General features: G+C 41.2%; 1 protein-coding gene across 4 annotated transcripts in view; it reads right to left on the bottom strand.

Annotated features, from left to right (window-relative positions):
- VPS13B (vacuolar protein sorting 13 homolog B) overlaps positions 1 to 26,320 on the bottom strand; it is an 883,845-nt gene that overhangs the window by 434,718 nt on the left and 422,807 nt on the right. For 3 of the 4 annotated variants that reach the window (XM_090040420.1, XM_090040419.1, XM_090040417.1), the window contains one exon: positions 3,697 to 3,844. In XM_090040420.1, coding sequence (XP_089896546.1) covers positions 3,697 to 3,844 — 148 coding nt within the window. The remainder of the gene's footprint in view (positions 1 to 3,696; positions 3,845 to 26,320) is intronic. The other variant, XM_090040418.1, reaches the window with a different exon arrangement.

Raw genomic sequence — 26,320 nt, 5'->3', positions numbered from 1 at the left:
TATACTAGAGGGCTTCCACCTGACTATTTAAGGCATCTATACCTAACCTTGTTGGTTAAAGAGGTACCAACCTTACAGTCATTACTGATCTATTTAGTAGAGTTGGCACCCCATACAGCAAAAACCTGGACATACAGATTATTATAAACATTACTGCCCATTTTAAAGAAAAGAGAAAGAGAAGAGGAGTGAGAAAAAACTCTAGATATACAAGAAACAAATAAATATAAGACAGACAAATATTAGTAGGAAGGGGCTACATGAAATGAAAAAAGAAAAATATCACCAATGCACAAATGTTAAATGCACTGTTAATTTCTTAATGTTGGAAGAAAAATGTCTCTAACAGAATAAATTGCTGAAAGAAAGGGTAAAGAGTCAACTGCCCATTCTTTAGGTAGGGAAATTTCATTTTTTAGAACCTGAACCTCTTCAAAATTTTGTAACCACCATTTCCTGTGGTCTTACATCTATGGCAGAGGTCTTTCTAGCAAATTGCACTGAAAATCAAAGAAAAAGAGTTCAAATCTAGGGCCATGCAATTCTACTGATGGTCCATATCTCTACTCACGCAACTCCCTAAATCTTCCAACCAGAAGCCAATTTTACCCAGTTGAGTACAACACAAAGCCTAAAAAAGCTTATCTTTGTCCCCGTTCATTTTCAGTAGCTTTTCACATTTTAAAAAGTGCATATGAATAAGTGCACATGCATGAGTTCCACGTGGTCAAATCAAAGATTTATACAGCTCCTTATTAGCAGCAACTCCCATTTGTATCAGTGCATCAGGTATTTCACACCTGCAACTGCAAAGTATGCAAAATATGCACATATTTAAAGATTTAGGCCTGAAATTAGAACCAAATGTTTTGTCACATATGTCATGTTCTGTCAAATATAAGGACAGATAGAAAAGAACACATTTAAAAAGGTTTTGTTTTAAAAAAAAATTAATACTGATTTGCTATAGAGTTCTGCTCCTTTAAAGAACACTTTCCCTTTTACAATTTGGAAGTACTGAACAAAGCAGAAATTAACTAAGCAAAAATCAGTACTTTACCTTTGAAAAGAACAACTGCTTGTAGTTTAAAAAGGAAAAAAATAGTAGTTTGACTAAGTGTTCCATCTCCTAAGAGAATCAAGGCTATCATGTTTTATTTATTAGTGTCAAACTCTGTGCCATGAAATTAATTTACAATGAAATTAAATACCTGATTAATCACAAAAGGAATGGGATTTACACTAAACTAGTAAAATAAATTACATGATTAAAGAGAATGATTTCTAATATAAATTAATCCTAACAAGCAAGTCTTCTTTCTTGCTGCATTAATGCCCTTTTTGCTAAATAATTAAAAGCATCACGTCTCAACATCCACTATTAATTTAAATGGAGCAATTTTACTGCAGAAGAATAAGTACAATTTTGGAGATCCAAGGAAACAGCTTTTGTTTGTGTTTGTTATTAACATAATTTGTAATTTATTGTCATTTTTGCTATAGTTTTTGGTTAAAAATAAGTTACACAATAAGACTACCAGGTCTGTCTGTACAATTCTACCCATTCTGACACCTTTAGATTTTGAACATTTTTTCCCCCAAAAGCTTTCTGGTGTAACCATTTCAAACAAATGAAAGTTCTTCCAAACTTTTTCCAAAAAATAACAAAGGTCGAAGATCATGATTAACCAAAGAACTCAGTACAGGAAAGGCATAAGTCTAGAGATGAATACTTAAAATTCAGATTAAGAGTTATGTCCAGGAAAGATGTACACATTTGTATAAATCTGTAATTGCAACATACTAACTCTGCATTTGCACCTACAAGAGAATGTTTGTATATGCAACTAGTTGTCTAGGATGAATATCTGTATATTTTTTGCAAGTGTATTTCAGAATATAAATTTTGAAGTTCTGACTCACTGGACACATCTACACAACATGCTGACTGTGCAGTAGCTTGTTACTGTGATGCATGGGACGAAGTATGATGCAATGCTACTGTGCGGTAGTAATCATCTACTGTGCAATCAGCATCACCTAAAAGCCATTTGGCAATGCTACTGTGCAGTAACTCCAATTACTGCGCAATTGTAGTAATAACTATGCAGTCAGTGCCTTGTGTAGATGCGGTAAGTAGTTACTCCTATCCTTAATCCTCCCCTCCAAAACACTTTCAAAGAACTATTAAAAATCTATACTTGCCAGTTAACTCATCAACAACCGCAAATGTGCATCTGTCCAAGTTTTTTTTTTCCTGAATTACCCTCTTCTACTTGCCCCCTATTCTCAGAATCTCTCCCATCGTTAGTTTTCCCTCAGATCAAACATGTTTCCTACTCATGAACGTTACATGCCTCCTGAGGCTGGGGGGGACACAGTGACTGCCTGCAGGTGGCAGTGGTGTTGGCAGCAGAAACATGTTGCCAGCGTGCAGGGAGCTCCCGCAGGTGGCTGCAGCAGTGTCAGTGGTGAGGAAGGCAGGGGTGGCAAGCGCTGACCAGCAATCCCACAGGGTGCACGTGCACCCCCTATGCATTGCCAATGTTCCTACTTATCTTCTCTGAACAAATAAAGTCACAATTGCTATGTGACTCTGGGTTCTATGTTAAAGGCCCCGTGTACCTCACCCAATTTTTTTAACACTGGTTTCTATCTGAGAGAACAATGAAGATCAAAAATTAAAGCAAGCAGGCTTAGTGCGAGGGAGGGACTGGCTTCTCCCAGAAGTCCCAGTTATAGGGAGTCCAATTTTGCCAGGCTCAAGTGGATGAACATATATGAAGACAAGGTCCCCGTACCGAAAAGCACCAAATGTCAGCAGGTACTTCAATGGAATGAGGAAAGGAAAAAAGCTACTAGCATTTTATGTACATTTATGTATATTTTAATAAATGCATCACTTAAAGGCAATTCTAATTATATAAAAATACCAAAAGATATCATAGCTGTCCAAAGCACCATTAACTCTGATTTCTTATGGATATAACAGTAACCATGATCTTGAGGAAAGATATGAAGGTGGAGAAGGTAGTGGCCTGTTATCACTCCCAGTTTCTTAAAATTTTCTTTTGAACATCCTCGTTTGTAAACTTCACTTATGATCCAATATGAATATTTGTGTTAAATAAAGACATTATTTTCTTCAAAAATTCCTGTTTTGTTCATTAAAAAGGATGTATTCAGCCTGGAGTTCCTGTCAAGTGCCCCTAAAGTTTTTTTGATCAACACCTCATTACCGAAATTATAGTTGCGAATATACAGCATTTGAAATAATTTCAGTCACAGATACATTAACTGCATTATAATAAATATCATAACATAGACTGTAACTTAAAAATTACTTACAGAACAAAAGTTCACATATATCAAAGAAATATATATGATCAGATAATAAATAAAATTCTGTTGTAAGTGCTTCTCCTTCAGCCAGGCTTGGGCTGAAACAGTCTGAAACAGTTTTAATAGTAGCAACAAAGCACAGGTAAAATAGAAAATTAAATGTTATAGAATTAAAATTCTGATTATTTTAAATTAAAGAAATTGTACATTAAATAAAAAAATTTCTAGAAAAGTTTTAGGTGGCAAGGGTGGTTCACTGTATTTGCACAGTTGACCTGCTAAAGTGTGTGTGTGCGCAGCAAGCACATGTGCACTATAGAGTGAAGCTAGAAGGCAATTAGGGACAGAACATACCTGTTACAGTTTTTGTTTTGACAGGGCTGCTGGCATACTCAGAGGCTTGATTTGACTGTTGTTTTGCCATAGGTGCACTTCCAACTGACACCTCATCCTCTTTTTTCCTTGTTACTGGCAAACCCAGAGGAACAGTTCCTACAGGCTGCTAGAAGGAGGGAAAAAAAATTATGTAGTAACTAATTTAGAGAAAATTAGGATATGTAATAAAACATGACACCACCATAGAAGCTGCTTCATTAAATGTTGATTTCCCCTAGGAAAAGTCTCGAATTAGTAATTAGAGCACATATATTGTGAAAGCAAATTTATATATTGAATACCTTCAGTAAGTATCAAATAGATTGTAATTTTTAAGTGTTTTTCTACCCAGATCTGTATATGCAGTTCTTGATATTCCTACTAATCGATATACTCAAGTGCTCAATCTCTGACCTGCAGGCAAGAGCTGGCCCACAGCCCCATGTCATCCAGCCCATAGCCCCATGCCATCTGGCCCATGGGGCTCCCCGTGACTTCAGAGAAGAGTGACACTGCACCCATACTGCCAAATCTCTGGACCCATTGGGAACCTAGGGCTCTGTGTGTTGGATCCAGTGACTGATCTCAGCCTGCAGGCCTGAGTGGGGGCAGTACTGCACCTGCAGGACACAGTCCCAGTACAGGGGGGGTGCAAAAGAGGGCAATGCTAGGCAACCTGGGAGCCAATCCTGGCAAGCTGGGACAGGATGTGGTCATGTTGGGCCCTAACACCCAATCTCCGAGAGGGCAGGAGGAGGCCGTTCCAGGGCCCTGGGAACCAATCCTGGAGAGGTTGGTGCCAGGCCCCTGGGGCCCCAATCCTGGCACACGGGCAGTGGGAGTGGGTGATGCCAGGCCAGCAGAACCTAATTCTGGTGCTCTGGGGGCAGCAGCAGGCCCCTGGGATCCACTCCTACTACACAGGGCAGGGAGGGGGTGGTACCCAGCCCCAAGGCCAGATCTGGCCCAAAGATGGCCTGTGGGGTGAAAAGGCTGAGCATCACTGCTACATATTGTTTAAAATTCTTTTTATTAAGTGGGCAAGGAATGCTCAAAATTGAATCTAACCAATTACCAAAGGATATCTGTGAAATCTTATTTCAGGGTTTCACAGACATTAGGGATGGAAGGGACCTTGGAAGATCATCGAGTACAGCCCCCTGCCCCAGGGGCAGGAAGTCAGCTGGGGTCTTAGGATCCCAGCAAGATAAACATCCAATTTTTTCTTGAAGGCATTAAGAGTAGGTGCCTGAACCACCTCTGATGGCAGGCTATTCCAGACCTTGGGGGTTCAGACAGTAAAGAAATTCTTCCTAACGTCCAGCCTGAAACGGTCTTGCAGGAGTTTATAATCATTCGACCTCGTCATCCCTTGGGGTGCTCTGGTGAACAAATGTTCCCCAGATACTGGTGAACACCTCGATAACCTTATAGGAGGCCATCAGATTGCCCCTGAGCCTGCACTTTTCCAGGCTGAAGAGTCCCATAGCTCTCAGCCTGTCATCATTTTTTCCTGACCTCTGATCATGCACGTGGCTCTCCTCTGGACTCTTTCAAGCTTCTCCACATCCTTTTTGAGTTGTGGAGCCAAAAACAGGACACAGTACTCCAGCTGCAGCCTCACCAAGGCGAAGTACAAGGGGACAATGACGTCCTGTGATTTACCTGAGAAGCAGCTATGGGTGCAAGACAGCGCTTTGCTCGCCTTACTAGCCACAGCATCATATTGAGGGCTCATGTTCACCTTGTGGTCAATCATGACCCCCAAAGACCCTTTCATCTGTAGTGCTAGCCAGCTTTTTCCTAGGTGTCAGTTGTCAGCTGTCCCTTCTGATTTAGCAGGGGTCCAATGTTGCCCTTACTTTTCCTCCAGCTCCCCACATATCTAGAAATGACTTTTTATTATCCCTGATACTTGTAGCTAGTTGGAGCTCAGTCTCAGCCTTGGTTTTTCTTGTTCGTTCCCTGCGGGTCCAGACCAGTGCAGAGTATTCCTCCTTGGAGGTGGATCCACTCCTCCACCCTTTGCAGGTCTCTCTTTTTAGACACAGGAGGTCCGCTAGTTTCCTGCAGAGCCAAGGGGGCTGCTGTGCCCTTTTGCTGCCTTCTGCTTGAGATGGGATAGACTTTGCTTGTGCTTCCAGGATCGCTCCTTTGAGGAACAACTACTCTTCCTGAACTCCCCTCCCTCTGGGGTCATGGTCCCTTAGGGCCTCACTGACAAGCCTCCTGAGCTTGTCATAGTCAGCTTTTCTGAAGTGGAGGATTTCTGTATTGCTGACCGTCTTGCCAACTTTGCGGCAGATGGTGAAGGTGATCAGCTTGCGGTCACTGTCACCCAGCTTCCCATTGATTGCTAGGTCACCGATTAGGTCTTCCCGATTGCCAGTACCAGGTCAAGCAGCACTTTGCCTCTCGTTGGCCTGTAGACCTCTCGTGTCAGAGGTCATCCACATGAGAGGAAGCTTTGTAACCGTTCGGATTTAGCTGAATGCTCTTCCCGTGAGATGTCTGGGTAGTTGAAAGTCTCCCATGACAACTATGGACCTGGAGAATGTGGCTTCAGGCAATTCCCTGGTGAACTCCTGGTCAAGCTTTTGACTTTGGGTGGGAGGTCTGTAGTAGACTCCCACCATCATGTCCCCTGTGCCATATTCCCCACAGATTTTAACCCAGAGGGTCTCTAGCCATCCACTCTGGTTGCCAATGTCAGCTAGCAGGGATGCATAGTTCTCCTTGTCATAAAGAGCTGAGGTTAACTGAGTTTTCCAGGAACAAAAAGATTTTATCAAGAATCATGAATTCTAAGGTATCTTAAATAATAATAAATTGTACAGCACTTTACATCTGCAAAATAATCCACAGATCAATGAAAACACAAAATGGGATGAAATAATCATTGTTATTATTTATACAAGGCTATATGTGCATTTAGTGCTTTACAGAAAAGAACTTTAGTTGAAGTGCCTCCACTGCCATTTTTAAGAGCGTAGATGTTGATACAGAAGATGCTGCAGCGCTTTACTCAGAGTGGTTCTTGGAGCTGCTCTAATTAAAGTGCTGCCCTTCCACCCCCAGAGTACATGGGAAAGTGCCCACAATGTCTGGTGCACAGAAGCTGGTGCTTATGGATCACTGATACAATGCTGATAACACTAGCTTTAGCAAGGATGCTGGCATTTGTGAAATGATCTTCCCACTTGACGTGAAGGATTTTTCAGAGGTATTGTTGATGATACCTCTCCAGGCTCTTGAGATAATGATAGGTCACCCATGTTTTACATCCATAGAGGAGAGTGGGGATAATGACTGCATTGTAGACCTGGATCTTGTCATCTTTCCAGACAGCATAATCAATAAAGACATGCTGAACATATTTATCAAAGGAAGTACTTCTGCTCCTGTGCTGGATGTCTCATCCATGTTTCTCTGAGAGAGATGGCTACCAAGATAGGGAAAGTGCTCAACTAACTTTAGGGTCTTTCCTCTATGGTAATTTGGGAAGAGGGGGTCATATTCATGGCCCAGAGCAGGCTGATAGAGCGCTTTCTCTCCTCAATGTTAAGAGAGAGGCTCAGAGTTTGGTAGGCTTCTGCAAAGAGATCAAGCAGAGCTTGGAGGTTTCCCTCAGTGTGCACAAGGATTATTAGGTAAACAGTAGGTACACCTGATATGACAATAGTTGCCAACATATGACAGTCAGTAGGAGAAAACTACTATGTACTCTCACTGTTGATTTTACTGAAGATTATTATTTAAAGATGACAACAATTTCTCAGAAGATCAGGCAGGAAGATTACATGCTTTTTAATCAATTATTTTATTGTTTAAATTTGTTGGGATTGAAGTGATAATGTAATTCATATACTTGGGAAGTGAGAAACCTCACACGTTGCAGAAGAAATCATTGTGGGGAAACAGTTCGTGTGAGGCAGAGCAATATGCTTATAAATCTTCCCCAATGGAAAACAGATCACTACATTAACCAGTGCACAAAAAAGAAAAAAAAAAAAAATCATCCAAGGAGAGAGACTCCAAAATACCTTTAACAGAGCTCAGAAAGTCCACTAGGAAAATAAAATTAGTGCAAGAAAAACAAACTGTCCATCAGAAAAATCAGCATCTAACTAAGAAAATGGTATGCTTTAACCGTAACCCAAGAAAACCAATCTAGCTACCTCCACTATGTACTGGATAAATGAAGCATCTTAAGATACATGCACATCAATCAGAGCTGTTTGAAAAAAGAAAAAAACCCCTAAAAATCCATTCTGGGCAAACATAAGAATATACCATTTGGCTCCACATAGTAATGCTAAATGAACTTCCAAGCAGCACGATAAAATAATTTTCAGGAACAAAACCAGGACGAAGTTTGTTAAGTACATAATTGTCAGACACTATTTAATAACACTGCACTTTTAAAATTTAGCAGCTTATGTCAATATGACTTCTTCACTGGCAAAAAAAATTTGCAGCTTTCCTACCAACTCTGGAGAGCCCCATTCCTGCCATGATATGGCATTTCTAGATGTGACATGGCAATAGGGCTAGCACGCCAAATTCAAGGGATGGCTTCAAAAGACTAGAGGTTTTAAGAGATAATGAAATCAGCATGATGGAAAAATATTGTTTAAAGAGACAATATCTAGTTCTGAGCCACTATATAACTGGATCAGCAACATTTTATTATATGTTAAACCATAAGACACGCAGGGGAAAAAAAGACTATCACAGCCAGGCAAAGCTGGAAAAGATTATGACCAAGTATTGAGTGTATGAGTGCTGATCTGGACAATGAAACAGCTGTTTCATCTTTGCTTACTGAAATCAAGCCTGATGTTGCTGTTGATGACGCCCAATACAATCTTGTCAGTTTTTTGGCAAAAACTTGATGGTTAAAAGTATGCAGTAGATGAAAGATCAATGTTGAACTGGATGGAAAAGGATCATCAAGATTTGGGCTTTAGCCACAAACTGACGAGGAAATTGTGGCTTGGGAAATAGCAGATGACAATAGTACCACAGCTGTGGCAAAAGATGATGAATGTGATGGGAAAAGAGATGCTACGGTCAAGTGTTATCATCAGCATTTCATCACAACATCAAAAAAATACATATAAACTTTACTGCATATTTCTTAAAACACTTAATTGAGAACCAAGCCTTTTGGTTACTAACAATGTATTGTAAGGATAAGGATACAGAACATCTAATGTAGCTATGAAACAAATTATAGCCTTTGTATTCTATTGAACAACACAGAAACAAAAGGGAGTTTACTGCAACAAAGGAGACAGTAGGCTAGCATTTGTGTTGCAGAGGAAAATAAAACAAATTCCACACCAATTCATCTACTATCTTGAAGAAATTAAAAGATGAATCTGGAAATGAATCAATCCTCAGGGGGACTTAAATTTTTAATTATGCTCAGTACGCCATGTTGCAAAAATGTTTAAAGTTTTAATGAATAAGAGCCATACTGATTTAATTAAAATTATTTACACTTTAATGGTAAAACCTCTACGGCTCCCTTCTATCTTTCCCTCCTTCTGCTTGCAGTAAACATTCCTTCCTTTTGATGACTGACATATTAAGTCATTTCTCCTGTACTTTCCTGGGTTGCAGATTCCCCAGAGAGTACTTTCTTGGACCCCCCCCCCAAATCCTTATACAGTTTGTTCTTAGTATCTCCTGAAGTCAGTCCAGGCATAGATTCCAGAATGGGTGAGCCCCTGGCTCCTTGAACACTCCTTGGAATAGACCTTTTGGTTTTCCATCTGGTTATCCCTAGGCCGCCCTCAGGCCCCTAAAACAAGTTACATTTACAAAGTGATTAACAGGTTAGTAACCCACCCACACATTTAAGTCAATATAAGGCTTGATAATACAGTGAAAAAAAATAAATACAACTATTCCATATGTAATGTGTAACAACTCTGTGCTTATCTCTATCACTCCTTAAATTGTACATGTGACCAGTTGGGGCTGGCCCATGACAGATCCTGACACTCAGCTGAGTGTCAGGGTCAAGCAAGGTCCCTAGAACTCTAGAGTCTAGGATGCAGCTGTCCTGGCAGCCCACTCTTGGGGTCCCCATGAGCCAGGACACATAAAAATCCTGTGTGCTCTTCAGCTAGGCATCACATGCATTTTACAGGTCGCTTTACACCACAACCTACAACATGACATGTACTGCCCCACTGCAAAGCACATGATTGTGACAGGCGGCCATTTCAGGGCTGGGTCTCAATGTCAGCTCGCTCACCTGTTTAGGGCAGTCTGCCCCGATGACTTGCTGTTATAGCACTAAATGTTAAAATGCGGGAGGCTGCCCATTCAGTGCCCTGATTTCTAAGGCATTATACATTGCCTCCCCTATACCATGTCCCTTCCTTCGCACATGGCACCCAGATTACCATCCGAGCCCCACCTTTGGCCACCTTCTTTGGGGTCCATGCCCCTTGCACACACACTGTGCTCCTAGCGTCTGGGCTACTTGCCTCTCACTAGGCTGTATGTCCTTTCCAGACTCTGGGCTCCTTGCCCCACTCAGGACCCCCTTGTTCCTGCCAACTTCTTTGCTGGGTTACCCACCCCGCTGGGGCTATAGGACAGCCCATACTCACTTTTCACTAGGGAAGCAACTGGTGTGGCATTTCCTGGGGACCACCCCGCCACAGGTGCTCTGCCACAGTGAGGTTTTTATAGTTTCCAACTCAGGAGGGGAACTGCAAAAATTCCAGCTGAGGTTTTGGCCATCAGCTGATTATTGGCTGTGGCTGGGGACCTGACTAAGCCAGTTTCAGATCCCAGCTTGGTCCCGAGCTCCATATGGCAATGAGGTTATTGCTGGCACCCAGGTTTCATATCGCTGTTGCAGGAGGAGCCCAGGATCACTGACAAGGCATGTATGGCATAGCAAAAGGCACAATTGTTGGGATCACGGTTTAGATCCCATTGCACCTTAAGCTAAAAATCTGTCAGGAGCCTCAGAGGGCTACCTTCTGGTTCAACTTCTGATGAGGAAATGCACCCAGAGTCAAGAGCAGCAAAGCGACCAGCTCTTCTTAAAAATAAAAAGCCCATATTATATTGCCAGAAAAACAACAAACAGAGTCCTTCTGCTTGAAGCCCAAGCAGTTTTTGTCAGGGAAAACATTCCCAGCTGTTCTCTCTTGAGCCTCTCAGGCTGCTCTTGTCCCGTCTGTCTCTAGGCTCTTCCATTTCAGGACCTTCTCTCAAGTGCACCATCTTTCTCTCCCAGGTACCAAAAAATAGCAGGGAACCACTTCAGATGCTTGTTGGGAGCCCACTTGAGGTATCAAAATGGAAAGACAGAGGCCCTAATTATACTAAAGACTGCTAAACTACCGCACAAGCGCACTCCATGCAAGATGCCCCACTCTCAACTGATGGAAGCAATCAGGTGAATATTAAGAAACACTGTATAAATCCCTTTGATAAAGCTTTTCCAGAACGAGGATCACTGCATCAGTTTTATCCAGAAGAGACAATGCCAACCGACTCCCAACAGACCTTTCCGAATCTCACAAAGAGAAAAAAGCCAGATACCCCACGAAGTCAATCAGACACCATATTACTAAACTAACTAGTATAGAAGAGCTTAGATACTACAAAAAATTATATTTACCTCAAAAAATAATGACAACTATCTAAAAAGTAGAGACCAATGGTATAGTGCTTTTCTCATTGCCTTACATATAGACTAAGTGTTATTTGGTATTAATTCCTCTCATTTCCTGGTCCCTTACAGTAAAGTAGCAAACTCCACAATGTAAATTTAATATCCTTGCCCAAAAACTATGCTTCCAACTTTGAAAATCATTACTCATATTATGACTTCTCTTTGCCTATTGAGTTCTCATCACAATTGAATACAGAAAATGTTAAAAATATTGTAATATTGATACTGTAATTAATATTTCCTTTCTTACCAATGAATTCAGTAATCTCAAGCCTGCAACACTGAAGTTTTAAGAATGTTATCTATGATGATTGGTAACATCTACAAGGATAGTTACACTTTTAAGGCTGAATCATTCTTCTTAAAACATGAAGAAATCAGCATGTAATAAACATCATCTACAATTTAAATAATCAAACTGAGAATTTGAACATGGCTTTAAAAATCAAAATAAATAACCTAGTACTTTAGGACTATATTATAAAGCAGATTTAGAGGTTTATTGTCTATCTAAACATCACACTCCTCTAATACCATAACAAGAATAGGTTAAAACAAATCCTAACACTTTTAACAATGGCAAGAAATCAGAAGAAAAAACATGTTCTCTATTTCCCCCCCCCGTGTGCTTACTTTAACAGAAAAGCTTTTGGTAACCTAAATATGACAACCACTTCAAGCTTCCTCAATTAAAAACAAGCAAAAAACCTTCCGCCTCTTTTTAAAGTTCTGGCAATACATTTCTAGTGGTAGATTTGTTGCATGAAGAAACCTTTAAAATGTATATGTTTCCATAGTCATTAAAATAATAGGGAAGATGATGCTGTTTGACTAACAGCAGAAAGCAGCTCTGATTTCATGGTTCAGAAGGCATTAGATAACTACTAATGAGCAGTTTTACTGATGCTTTAGTAATGTATATAATCATATATTTTATGCTACAGCAATAGTAATTCTTTAAAATTTACATATTTCCATAGTCAATGGGACCGAAATTGATTTTTTAAAAAATTAGGTAGTCAGTCTGACTCTGGAACCAATAACAAATAAAATCAAATAATGGCACAGAAACAATAAAGACGAGATCAAGTTAAAAAATAATCTACCAGAAATATAAACTCTCAACTATCCCTAGTGTACACAGAAAGGGAAATGTGCCAGCTACCCAGTTATACTAATGTTACAATATTCTTTAAGGATAATTAGAACTTTAACCTTGTCTATAATAAACTGATATGTACTGTAGTATAAGGAAAACACTCAGTGAAAGGAAAAAACAAATAGAGCCAAGTGACTGTCTTACCTAACTTCCCTTTGTAGTTTCAAGTAGTTAAGTTAGTGTTCATTCTCTCATATAAAAATCTGTTCTCTATTGTTCCTGGCAGAGAACCCTTGTCATATTCTAATCCAAAAGTAGTTCATTTCAGTGTTTTATACCACAGCCACTACTGTGAATCTTTCTAAAAAGTAACCATAAATATAAATTAGCATCATCTATCATCCTTAATAATACTGGAGACGTTTTCCTCATGTTTCTAGATGACTCCCTGAATAAAAAGGCTGCTCATTCAACTGCAGACTTAAATGACTCCAAAGTTAGGTTGAGAGAGGGATCATTGTGGAATGTGCACAGGAACCCTACATCTCAAGTTTCTTTCTGAAATAGGAGCGCCAATTACTGTATAGGTAAATAAGTTTTAATTCTCCTTTCATTGATTATCAGTATGTGCATTCTACTCATGGTGACTCACAAGCAATGAACAGTTCTAAGACTGCAATTCAGAATTACCACAGAAAAAACATGAACACACCACTTACCCAAATGCAAACTTTGCTCTGGAGGCCTGTCAAGAGGCACTGTTTTGTGAATGTGATTCCCAAATAATAACACGTGTCAGAGATAAGAATATTTTTTTCCAGTAATGTTGCTTAGGCTTCCTAACTTCTTGCAGGGTGAGCTGTAAAAGCAGTGGCGTGGCAACTCATGACAAGTTCTTACACAGCTGCAAAGCCAGTTCAGCAGTTTCTGACTGATGCAATTTTGCACTTCATTTGTTCTGCAACAGAGACCAGTAGTCTTGGCCAGAGATGTAAACTGTTTCACCTTGTTCATTTAGAACATCAAGGCTTTCTGATACCTACACTGCACAAAGAATCTTCACCTTGGGTGCCTGTGACATAGGAAAGAGTACTGGAAGATTAATTTGTGGATCTGGATGCAGTATTGACTAGGAATTTCTGATGTGGTCAAATAGCTTGCGGGGGGGGAGGGAATACCACATAGCGAGGATCAGTCATTGTTGTTGCTTTAGTCTCACCAATTTTCCTTGATGAAGTGATGGTCACAGAGAGAGATTTAATTGACAAGTGAATATAAAAATGCTGTAATGGATCAGACCTCTTTGAACCTTGGGCACAAAACATACAGATCCTTACTTCTCTACATCAGAGGAATGCAGTAAAGGTAATGGCAAATGGGGCAGCAACTATCTTCTACATTAGCAGGCTGGGCAAAGCAAAATTCTCTCCAAGATGCAAGAAGCAACAAGTCTCTGAAATCAGTGCACCATACACCAGATATCTCTATCAGAGCGATATTCAGTACAGAGTGCAAAACTATTTAGTAAACAACCTGTGCAGACACTTCACATGCAGTCAATCATGGGATATCAAAGACTCCATCCTTCATAATAACACCTGAGAATGGAGGCCTATTTGCAACTCAGAATGACAAGAACTACCAAGAATTCTGTTTCAGAGGAAAAAGCTGGACTGGTTTTCTATCTGATACTTTCTTATTCAACTGATTGGGAGGACTTGTTCATAGCTACCCACCACTCCCTGCAATGGTCAGAGTGCTCTGCAAGATAAATTGTGGGACTCAGCTTGCCACAGCTGAGAAGGTTCTGCAGTTCAGCACTGCAGCATTTACAACACTGCAATTCTGCTCTTGGATCTACTGATGCAGCATAACATTAAATTTATTCTTCCATGTTGTAGCCTGCTGCAAGATGGTGGTCAAGTGTGAAGCAGTACTGCTCTGCAGTTGAAGATATTCTGCTGAATCGCAAAAAGGACTGACCAGAGGAAAGGACCAAGTGAAATGGCAAGGTTCTTGGTATCAGGAGATTATAGCACAGCAGACCTTGATTTCTGAGACTTGGATTACTTGCTGGAGCAAAAGCATTATAACATGTCCTTCAACTGCATCAAGATTCAACTGGCAGCTGTTTCAATACCAGACCTACTGATGGGATTACTTTTAATCTTTTCCTACCCTACCACTGTTAGGTTCCCAAAGAGGTTAGTCAGGGTATCTTTTCATTAAGAAGCCCGGCTGTCCTTTGGATGTGAATCTGGTACTTTCAGTCTTTAAGGCTAGGGACAGAAGTTACACATAAACCAGTTTAAGTGATCAGAAACTGGTTTAAACTTGTAACAGAACAGAAGTTCAATGCACATAAACCAGTTTCAAAATGGCTGAAACTGATTTAAGATAAATCTGGTTGAATGTAGTATCAGACTTAACTGATTTGGGTCAAATTGGTTTCTGAAACTTCTAACCCAGACCCCTTCCCGGTTCAAATTAAATCAGAGTCCTCCAGCATGCTTTCCAGCCTTGGGCTGGACTGGGCTGTGCTGTGCTCCAGCAGAGAAGGGTTAGGGGGATGCAGGGACTGCCACCACCCCACCCAGGCAAACCCCAGCTGGGGGCCAGGGCCGGGGCCAGGGAGTGGGGTTACCCTCCCCCCCAGGTTAAACCTCTTTTCCCCCCTGAGTAAAAAGCTGCTCTGCCCCACTAAAAACTTACTGCTAGCTGCAACTGTGGACAAAAATCCCGAAGTCACCTAGAAACAGGAAGAGGAATTGATGAGCAACCCTGAAGAGTTCTGCTTCTGTGATTCTGGAATACAAATCCCAGAGACCTTGAGGATAGCAGGAAAAGTGCCCATCAAATCAAAAGTGAATGTGTCCCCAATTGTTTCTCAGTTTCATCTCTGCATCTTAGACTAACCTGCAATGTCTGAAGCAATTCAACCTTGGGCTTTTTGACTGTATATACTTAGCCAAGGGGTCCACTTCAAACTGTTATAAGTGTGCTTAGTGTTTCACTCTTTTCTGTTAACCAGGTTTAAAAAACAAATTAATGCAGGGTAGGTCTAGTAGTACGTATTAGTACTGCTTTACCCTCTAAAACAGAACTTCTAGGCCTCTAAATGATAAAAACTGTAGAGGAATAAGAGCAGGAGAACAGTCTTGATAGCCCTTGCATAAGTACTCTGCTTTAAGTACTTCGGGACAGCTGGTAACCGACATTCAGGAATAAAACTGAACTCCTGAATGCCCAATTTGCTTCTGTATTTCACCAGACCAAGGGGAAAGACAAGTAAGATAAAGCTCATAGGGGGCATGCCAGGAATGACAGCCTCCCCACTGTGGATGCTGAGTGAGTGCAATACCAATTAGAAAAGCTAGACATTTATAATTCAGCAGGATTGGATGGACTCCATTCGAGAGTGCTGAAGGAATGGGCTGAGGTCATCACAAAACCCCTGGCAAACCTCTTTCTGAATTTGTGGCGCACAGAGGAGATCCCTGAAGATTGGAAGGGGGCCAACAAGGAGAAGAGAGAGGACCTGGACAACTATAGGCCAATCAGCCTAACCTCTATCCCAGGGAAAAGCTTACTGAAGAATCTATGTGCAATACACTCACAGAAGCCAAGATTTTGAATGACAGCCAGCATGGCTCTCTTGCAAATAGATCTTGTTATACCAATCTCATCTTCTTCTGCAACTAGGTCTCTCACCACCTGGACGAGGTAGACATTATCGAAAAGGCTTTTGATCTAGTATCCCACAATAATCTTGTGAGAAAACTGGAAGATTGTGGACTCAGCTGCTTGACAGTTCAGTGGGTGGGAAACTGGCTGCAGGGTAGGACCCAGAAAGTTCTTATGAACGGATCTGTGTCGTCCTGGCATGAAGTGGCCAGTGGTGTCCCTCAGGGGTCCATGCTTGGACCAGTGCTTTTCAACATCTTAATCAATGATTTGGATGGGGGAGTGAAAATCTCGCTGGCCAAGTTCGCGGACGACTCCAAATTACGGGGCAGTGTGGTCAAGCCAGAAGGTAGGTTGCAGATACAGGTAGGCCTGGACAGGCTGGAGAATTGGGCAGACCAGAACCAGATGAAGTTGAACACTTCCAAGTGTAAGGTGCTCCATCTGAGGCAAAAAACAACCCTCAACATACATACAGGCTCAGTGGTGACAGCTTGACTGGCACCAAAAAGGACCTAGGGGCAATGATGCAGTGGCCAGCAGGGCAAACAACATGCTGGCATGCATCAACCAATGCATCTCAAGTAAAACTAAGTAAGTGGTACTCCCGCTGTACTCAGCACTGGTGAGACCGCAGTTGGAGTACTGCATCCAGTTCTGGGTGCTGCACTTCAATAAGGATGTGTAAAAACTTGAGAGAGTCCAAAAAAGAGCCACCTGTATGATCAGGGACTTGTAAGGCAAGCCATACGAGGAAAGGCTGAGGGGCCTGGGCCTCTTTAGCCTAAAGAAGAGAAGGTTGAGAGGGGACTTGATAGCAGCTTACCACTATATCACAGGAGTGCATCAGGAGCTCAGTGAACAACTGTTCACTAGGGCACTCCTGGGGAAGACCAGGACCAATGGATACAAACTCCTGGCAAGATGCTTCAGGCTTAATACCAGGAAAAACTCCTTCACAGTCAGGGTGTCCAGACTGTGGAATAAATTCCCTCCAGATATGGTGCAGTCACCTACCCTGGAGGTTTTCAAAAGGAGATTGGGCAGTCACCTCACTGGGGCCACTTGACCCCAGTTGTTCTTCCTGCCTAGAGCAGGGGGCTGGACCTGATGATCTGTGAGGACTCTTCCAGCTCCTACCCATCAATGAATTTAAGTCTCTTCCCAAAGGGATTTGCAAATTAGGCTTAAATGGGGATTTTGCTTCCATCTTTACACAGTCATTTCTATTACTGCTCCATACCTAGTTTAATATCTAATTTAATATCTAGTTTAACTGAAAATCTAACAAAAGTAAAAAAACCCCCAAAACCTTTGCATTTGTGATTATATTTCATATAAGAAGGAGCATTTTAACAGAACTGCCTTCTTCTGTAATACTATTCTAGTTTAAACAATTTTTAAAGAATGTTTCATTAGTGATCAGGAAAGGTATGGAAAATGTTCCTGAAAGTTGCTGCCACTAAGTTACGGCCAGTTGGCCAGAAATACAGAAATGATAGTAATGTAAATGTGCATTAAAGAAGTATAACAAATGTACAGAACTAAATATGTGATTATTTTAATACCTAAATAATGTAAAATATGTGATTTTTATGCAGAGCAGATGGCTACAATACAATGTATATGGTGGCATATGCTATTTTTTCTTCGGAATAGGATTGTATACACTGCACAGTTATGTTTTTACTTGATTTCCTCCTGTTGCATTACCCTCTAAAAACGCAGAGCCACAGAGAAATCACCGTGGGGTACATCTTCAAAGCTGTGGATGGGGTTTTTTTTAGTCATTAAATTTCATCAAAGTTATGTTGCTAAAGCCCTATGCTATTCTTTGAAAATTAATCCAAATGTGTCAAATATTTGCAATGTTTAGAACTGCTGTTTGCTGTAAGCTTGTTTTAGTATTTTCACTGTAGAAGAGTTGTATATTACACTGAATGCTCATTTTGCTGCAGAACCTAATGGCTAGGGACAGAAGTTGCACATAAACTGGTTTAAGTGACCAGAAACTAGTTTAAACCTGTAACAGAACAAAAATTCGGTGAGCATAAACTGCTTTCAAAATAGCCAAAAGTGGTTTAAGATAAACCTGGTTGAATGCAGTATCAGACTTAACTGATTTGGGTCAAACCAGTTTATGGAACTTTTGTCAGAGACTCCTTCACAGTTAACTCTCAGTCCCCCAGCATACCAAAATGTTTTGCAGCCCTGGGCTGGGCTGTCTGCTCCAGTGGTTGGCCCACCCCTCTCCTCCCTACCCAGAGAACTGTTCACTGTATCACTGTTATGCCTGGCTAAGAAGGGTGTGCGAGTAGGAAACCCTGTCCCAGAGTGCCTACCTCGCTACTCCAGCAGCAGAAGCGAAGGGGACTGTCCAGATGTTTGCCATGAGGGTAAAAGGAGGGTTTAATTTCCCCTCCCACCCATGGGGGAACCTCAAGCAGCAAGAGCGAGGGCATGGCCAGACCCCAGCCCAGGGCTCGAGGTGAAGGACAATTTTACAGCTCTCACGGCCCCAGCCTGAGCCACAGCCAGCTGGGAAAGGCCCTGGCCATGCAGCCCAGCCTAGCCCCTCCATGCCTACCCTCAGCATCGTGCACAGGTTGGGTAGTCTGCCTGCCTCTCTCTCCTGCCACGCTCTTGATGGAATAAATATGTTCAGTTTAGGCAAGATGCTGCCCCTTTACTATCTTGGTATTAAGGGTTTTAGCCACACCTCCAAGCTCCCCCTTAGCATGTCCTAAGCCTCACAGGTGTTATAATTTCTACCATCCTGAACCCCTATGGCTCTGTGAGCTCCCTATGCCCTTGTATCTGAGGTCTTCTGGCTCTGTAGACTCTCTGGGCCCTTGTATCTGAGCTCTGGCTCTAGGTCACAAAATGAGGCCTCCAAACCTCCCCTTTTAGCCTCATCCTGTTCCTCTGGATGTAAGCAGAAACAAATCAAAACCCTCCAGGCTGTAACTTGCCTATCACCTACAGCATAACTACTATGCCCCTTCTCTACTGCATTCTCTCTAGCTTAAGTACCTGGGAGGTTCCTAGGTAGGTCCCACTGCACTGGGGAACAAAACAGACAGCGTCAGTTCTCCAACCACTTCCACTTGCAGGAGCTCTCTCTCTCTGGTGGCTGCCAGGGGTTTTCCTTGGTGACTCCAGTCCATTGCTAATCTAGGCCAAAACCCTCCACTGGTCATGTGGCTCCTACAGGTGGTCCCTATTCCCTTGTTAGGCTGTTACCCCAGCAACCTGCAGCTGGAGAGCCCTGCAAACTGAGCAGGGCCCTCTGGCCAGGCAGCCTCATCCTTAAAGTAGCAGGCATCCTTCAGTGCCCTGCTACACACTGCACAGCTGCATAAGCATGGCGGAGGGTCGGAGTTGATGATCTGCTAAGGTCCCTTCTGACCCTACCAACTACGAAACCATGAAACCAGTGGCTGAGCAATGGAAAAGTGAAAACCTCTCCCACATTCTTGAAATATTTTCCCTGGCTGATATGTAAAATGCTGGTGAAATGGAACTTGATTTGAAAGGGGACATGTAGAAAAAAAGGAATATACAAACTGGAAAAGTTTCAAAGGACAGGGTATTTACACTCATTTGCATCAATACAGATGGGAATGACAAATTCTCACTATTTATGTCTGGGAAAATAAAATGTCCTTGATGCTTTCCAAAGGACATGTAAGGAGCTCACAACTGCACATTGTGAATAATTTAACTCTTCATGCATAGAAGTTCCTACAGAAATAATATATTTTGCAAAAATAACTAAAAAACCCATTAAAAAGCCTCCTACAATGTATAATTATAAAGTAAAATGACTCCATATCTCATTTCGGCCATGTAATGTGTACAAGTAAGGACCATTACTACTGAAAAATGAAACCCAGGGCCATTTGTCAATAAGAGACTGTATCGCACAAAAACTCTCCCACTGACAAATAAATCAACAGGGATATGATGACAAGTTTTAAGATACAGACTGGACTTCTACTGAATGTTTTCAGTTCAGCAAAAGAAGCTGAAAATCAATACCATATTTTACTAGTAGCCAATGGAGAAACTCAAAAGCATTATGCAGATTTATGTAGGCACTCAGTTATTTGTCATGGATTTTTTATATATTAAATCAACATTCTTATTGTTCATTTTACTCAAAATGAAAAATGGATAGATGCATATGGAAACTCAGCATGGATATAAGAAAACATCCTCCTTTACCCCTAGAGCACTAACCAGATAGTCACAACAGGAACTGCATGGACCCTTATTCAAATATGGAACAGAAGCCACAGTTTGGCATACATCTATATAGATGCATCTATATAGATATCTATATATACACACAAACATACACTGGGAAAAAAACCCACAAAACTGACTATACAGCGTATTATTATACTATACAGTGACAGCACCAGGCTCCCAACAGTCCATTCCTATTCTAGTTATACACAAAGCTCATATACAGACTTCTTGCACTCCTGAATTTCCCTTCACTCTCCCACGACTACTTTAAGTAGACCTGAACAAGCATGGCATGAAAGCACAGTTGCTATGCAATGTAGTTGAAAAATAACTGACTTTTCCAAAACATGAAGTTTTGTTAATGGAAGACATGGCTGTAAGTCTGATATCCTGCTATTGCAAGTAGACATGTCATATAACTACATTTAGAAGCTTATGTAGGTTTGTCTTAAAATTATTTCTTTTTTCCCCACTACTCGTATTAGAAGGCTATTTCAGTTGGAATACCAGAAGTGAAAAATCCTGTTTTACTAGACTCTCATTCCTTTGCAGTTTAGAAACCTGTTAATCACCAAGGTAGCCATTTTATGTACATTTCTGCCTGTGTCAAGGTTGTCTTTTGACTTTAAAAAGCTTTTCTCAATCTCCCTGGTCTTAAACATCCTCCTGTATTAATCAGTTATATCCCCTCTTTCTTGCTAAGCTTAGTCTGAGCCTTTTAATCTTTCAGTTATGCACAATTATAGTTAAAGAAATTTACAATTAAGATATTTGTACCGCTCAAAACTGAAGTGCACTAATGCAAAGTGCACTTAATTTGTTTGCTTGAGCATGCTTAATTTGTTTAATTTGCTTAAATAAGCAATGTTAATTTGCTAGAGAAAATATTGTTTATTAAAAAAAAATCTATTGTCATGAATCACCAGGGATCCTGGTTTTCTCAAATTTAAAAAAAAATCCCCAATTTTTTTGTTTTAAAAAAGTAACCCCAAATCTACATTTTTCCATAATTAAAAAGAGATGCACATACATATATAAAGTGGCATTTCATTTAAAATCACAGAAATAGGTGGATTTATGGTTACTTTTTTTTTTTAATTGAACATTGGGGATGTTTTTAAATCAGAGGAAACCAGCATCTCTGTTAATCACCTGGATACTGTATAACACAAAAATACAGCTTCTGCCCAAAGAAGCTTACAATTTAAATAGAGAACACAGCTACGGAAGGGGGGATGACAATGAAAGAGGATGCAAAAATGATAACACAACCTGAGTACACAATGTACAAATCAATGTAATTAATTCCATTGTTTTGGGGGCAGGCTTAGTTAGAAGACAAGTGAAGGGATGGCACTGAAGGAAAGGTATAAAGGGGATGGAACAGAAGAGAACCAGGTGAGGAGTGGAGCTCAAAGGAAGAAACTATGTAGAAGTGTAAAGGAGAGAGCTAGAGCAAACAGCCAAATCAACAAAAAGCAGAGAAAGTCTTGTCACGACTTATGCAATATTTTCCAAATGTCTGAAAGTCTCTCCTTTTGCTACTTCTGCACAAGCTCCTACAATACATGCAGTCTCTATTTGGCTTTCCTTTTTAGCTTTTCCTTGAGGCCACATAAAGGAGGGGAGGCAATACTTGGGATGCTAGGGACCCCAAGGCAGCAGGGGACTTCTCTAAGCATTTGTGAATCTGGAAGAGGAGGTGGCCCTAGCTCAGTTCCAAGTGCTCCAGACTCTGCTTTGACTGCTTTTGTAGCTTCTCTTATTGTATGGAATCCCAAAAAAGGCAAAGACACTTCCTTTCTATGATATTATCATGAAAAAATGCATAGTTACTTTTAAACAAGATACAGAATTACTTTCTTGACAAATCACTGAGTCAATGACAACTATTTATTGCTCATATTATCAGTCAAATTAGCATCTTGGATTATGTCCCACTAGCATATTAAAATCTTGTTCTAAAAAAGAAATACATATTAAGATCAATTACACATAGAAAGATAGACCTTACAGGATTTCCTTTATGCAACAGAAATAGATATTTTCATACATGAAAAATGGGAAAATCTTAATAAGACCTTGATTAGAATTATATCTCATTTGTCAGTCCCACAATTTAATACATGCTTTGGAAAAATGTTTCCTATTATGAGTTTCAAATTTAACTCTGTGCAGTTTCTCTGAAAGACTTCTTATTCTAGTATTATAAGAAAGAAGGCAAACACAGGACTTATTTACTCCCCTGACCTATCTCTACTACTTTCTATATTTTGTCATCTTTCTTCCTATTAATCTGTTCTCTTAAGTACACGTAACAATTGTTCAATTTCTCTTTATGTTCCCAGAAAAACAAACGATCTTAAGCCAGATCAAGGGTTAAAAAGTACGTATGAATTATTTAGAGTGAAAACTTGAACAAAAAATCCAAAACAAACATAGTATGTTACAGAGATATGGTAATTAACCTGAAACAGGCATTATAAATCCAAGAAAACCATATTTCAGGTTAAATGGAATTCAAATAAGTTGATTATTAATGATCTGAAGAGCAAGACTGACTGTACAGTTAGCAAATTTGTAGGTGATTCCAAACTCCATGGAACTACAGACAGACTGGGGGACAGGATTAAGATTCAGAACAACCTTGATAAACTAGAAACATGGTCCAAAACTAACAAAATTAAATTCAATAAGCAGAATTGCATCCTGCACTCAGGATGGAACAATTAAGTGTATAAATAGACTGGAGAATGACTGGATAGACTGCACTACTGGAGAAACAGATCTGTGGATGACAGAGGACTGTAAATTCAATACAAGTCAGTGTGCTCGTGTGGCGGGGGGGGGGAAGTGTGGGGAGTAGATAGCATACCAGGCTGTACTTACAGGAATGTCACTTGCAATTCAAGGGAACTGATTCTCCTGTTTTCTTTGATGGGTCCTCACCTGAGTACTGTGCCCAGTTTGGGACACTGCGTTTCAAGGAACAACAGACAAATTCTTCTCTTTGGCAATATATCACAGTCAAAGATGATAGTCTTCCATGACTTGTTTTATCTGTGTGTCCAAAGATGGCTGATGAGGCCTATCTGGGTTCAGCAGGCAGGTCCTGGATGATAGTTTCTCATGAGTTGAGATTAATGTTGTATTTTTTTGTTGTATTCTTTTAAGTTGGCCTTGAGGATGCCCCTGAAGCACTTTCTCTGCCCTCCTCTTAAGCATACATGTTACCTGAACTGGAAGAATAAAACTTGCTTCGGGAGTCTGGTGTCAGACATCTGGATGACATGGCTGGCCCAATGAAAGTTGATGTTGGACGATCATCGCCTCAATACTCCTGGTGTTTGCTTGCAGGAGGACACTAACATTAGTGTTTCTGGTCTTCCCACTGGACTTGGAGGCTCTTCAGCAGGCAGCATTGATGGTACTTCTCCAACAACTGTAGATGCCTCCTGTATGTTGTCCATGCCTCAGCTCTGTACAATGAAGTGGGGATCATGATTGCTTGATAAACTATGAGCTTGGTTTCAGATCTAATATCACGATTTTCAAACACCCGTTTCTTCAGAAGTCCAAATGCTACACTTGCACATTTGAGGCGATGTTGAATTTCTTCATCAATGTCAGCCTTCTGCAAGAGATGGGTTCCAAGGTATGGAAACTACTCAACATTCTCCAGAGTCTCACTGTGAATCTGAATTACTGGGGCTGGAAACAGTTCATTAGGAGCTTGTTGGTGGAGGACATTAGCCTTCTGAACATTAAGTGTCAGTCCCATTTTCTTGCATACCTCAGTAAAGATATCAACAATTGACTGATGGTCTGTTTCTAAATAAGCACATGCTACAACATCATCAGCATACTGGAGTTCAATGATTGAGGATGGTCTTGGTTTGGAGTTGGCTGAGGTTAAACTGCGATTCTGGGAATAGCTTTTCAGCAAGTGGAAGGACACAGTTCAGGAGGGTTCTCACAATGATCTTTCCTGTGGTGGACTGCAGGGGGATCACTCTATAATTTCCAGTTGGATTTCTCTCTTTTCTTAAAGACTGTCACAGTTATGGCATCCCTGAGATCATCTGGGATTTCCTCATCCTTCCAGATCCTTAAGATGAGGATATGAAGCTGTGATGTAAGCTCCTCTCACCTGCTTGAAGATTTCTGTGGAGATTCTATCTGCTCCAGATACCTTGTTGCTCTCCATCTGCTTAATGGTTTTCCTCAGCTTGTTAAGGGTTGGAGAGTTTCCAAGATCATCTCTGACTGGGTGTTGCGAGATGGAGTTGAAAACACTGTCATTAACAACAGTCTCTATTGAGTTCTTTAAAATGTTCCATCCGAGGGAATTATGGATCCTATTTCCTTGACCAGGTGTCTTCCTTAGGTCTCAAGGGGGTTGGTCCTAAGTGCTTAGACCGTGGATGGCTTTAGTGGCACTGAAGAAACCGCACATACCATGGATGTCAGCGAGACGTTGAATCTCCTTAGCTTTGTCTTCCCACCATTTGTTCTTCATATCATAAACTCTCCTTTGGATTTGTGTCTTGGCTTGAAGATATAATTTCTTTTGCCTGGAGTTGGTGTCATTTTGCTAGGTACAAAAGGCCTTGGGCTTGCAATTGATTAACTCATTATGTCTCAGTCATTCTCATTAAACCAGTCTTGATGTTTCCTTGTAGAAAATCAACATGTCTCTTCACAGGTGCTGATGACACTCTCCCATTGTTGTTGATTGGAATTCACCAGGTTTTCACTGAGGCACTGATAGAAGAGGTCTCACTTGTTTGGGTCCTTGAGTCCTTCAATATTGATCTTCTGTTGGCACTTCCTCTGCTGCAGCCATCATTTGGAAGTCAGTTTAGGCGACATAACTGAGCAGAAGAGTCAGTGAACAGTTCAGCAATTATCAGCTCCTAGCATACCAAAGGTGCGGACATCTTTGCAAACCCAGGCACAGATAATGACCTGGGGTGCCAATGCTTAGACCGTGAGTGTTGCCATGATGTCTTGTGCTCATTTACCTGACAGAACAGGGTGTTGGTGATGGTGAGTCCATATTCTGTGCACTGGTCAAGAGGAGAATGTAATTTGAATTGACATTTCCCACTCTTCTTGCCAATGGTTCCAGGTCCCTTTCAACTCTGGCACTGAAATCACGGAAAAGAATGAGTCTGTTTCCCTCTGGAACAACAGCAAGGACTTGGTCAAGGTTGGTGTAGAATTCCTCCACAGTTTTATCAGCAGTGTCAAGAATTGGGGCCTATGATTGGGGACGATGATGGCATATTGCCTCCCTGACAGTTTAAGATGGACATTCATTAATTCTTTCAGGGAACTCATTGAGTTGGTTTATGAATTCATTCTTAATGGCAAAGCTAACTCTGTGAAGTCAGAAAAATCCAGACAGCAACCCTCGCAAAGCCAGCAGGCTAAGGCACTTAAGGGAACCCACCCCTGCCCCAGCCCTGGAGCGAGCTGTGGGCAAGGCAAGGGCCCTCAAAAGGGACATTTGCCTGCCTGTACACAAATGCCAGGAGTTTGGGGAATAAACAGGAAGAATTTTCCTCCTGCTTAACACAAATAACTATGATGTCATAGGGATAACGAAGACCTGGTGGGACTCCACCCACGACTGGACCACAGGTATAGACAGCTATACCCTGTACAGGAGAGATCGAGTGGACAAAAGGGGCAGAGGTGTAGCTCTTCATGTCAAGGAAAGCTGCGTGTCCCTGCAAGCCGAAACTGGCACCCAAGGTGGATGACTGGAGACCCTCTGAGTTAAAACCTGTGGGAAATACAGCGCAGGGGACACAATGGTGGGAGTCTACTACAGACCTCCCACCCAGGATCAA

The sequence above is a fragment of the Crocodylus siamensis genome, chromosome 3 (assembly GCF_052110815.1).
Source record: "Crocodylus siamensis isolate JL-2025a chromosome 3, ASM5211081v1, whole genome shotgun sequence".
NCBI lineage: Eukaryota > Metazoa > Chordata > Crocodylia > Crocodylidae > Crocodylus > Crocodylus siamensis.
The sequence above is the reverse complement of the archived record's forward strand: the minus strand, read 5'-3'. Positions and strand labels throughout refer to the sequence as shown.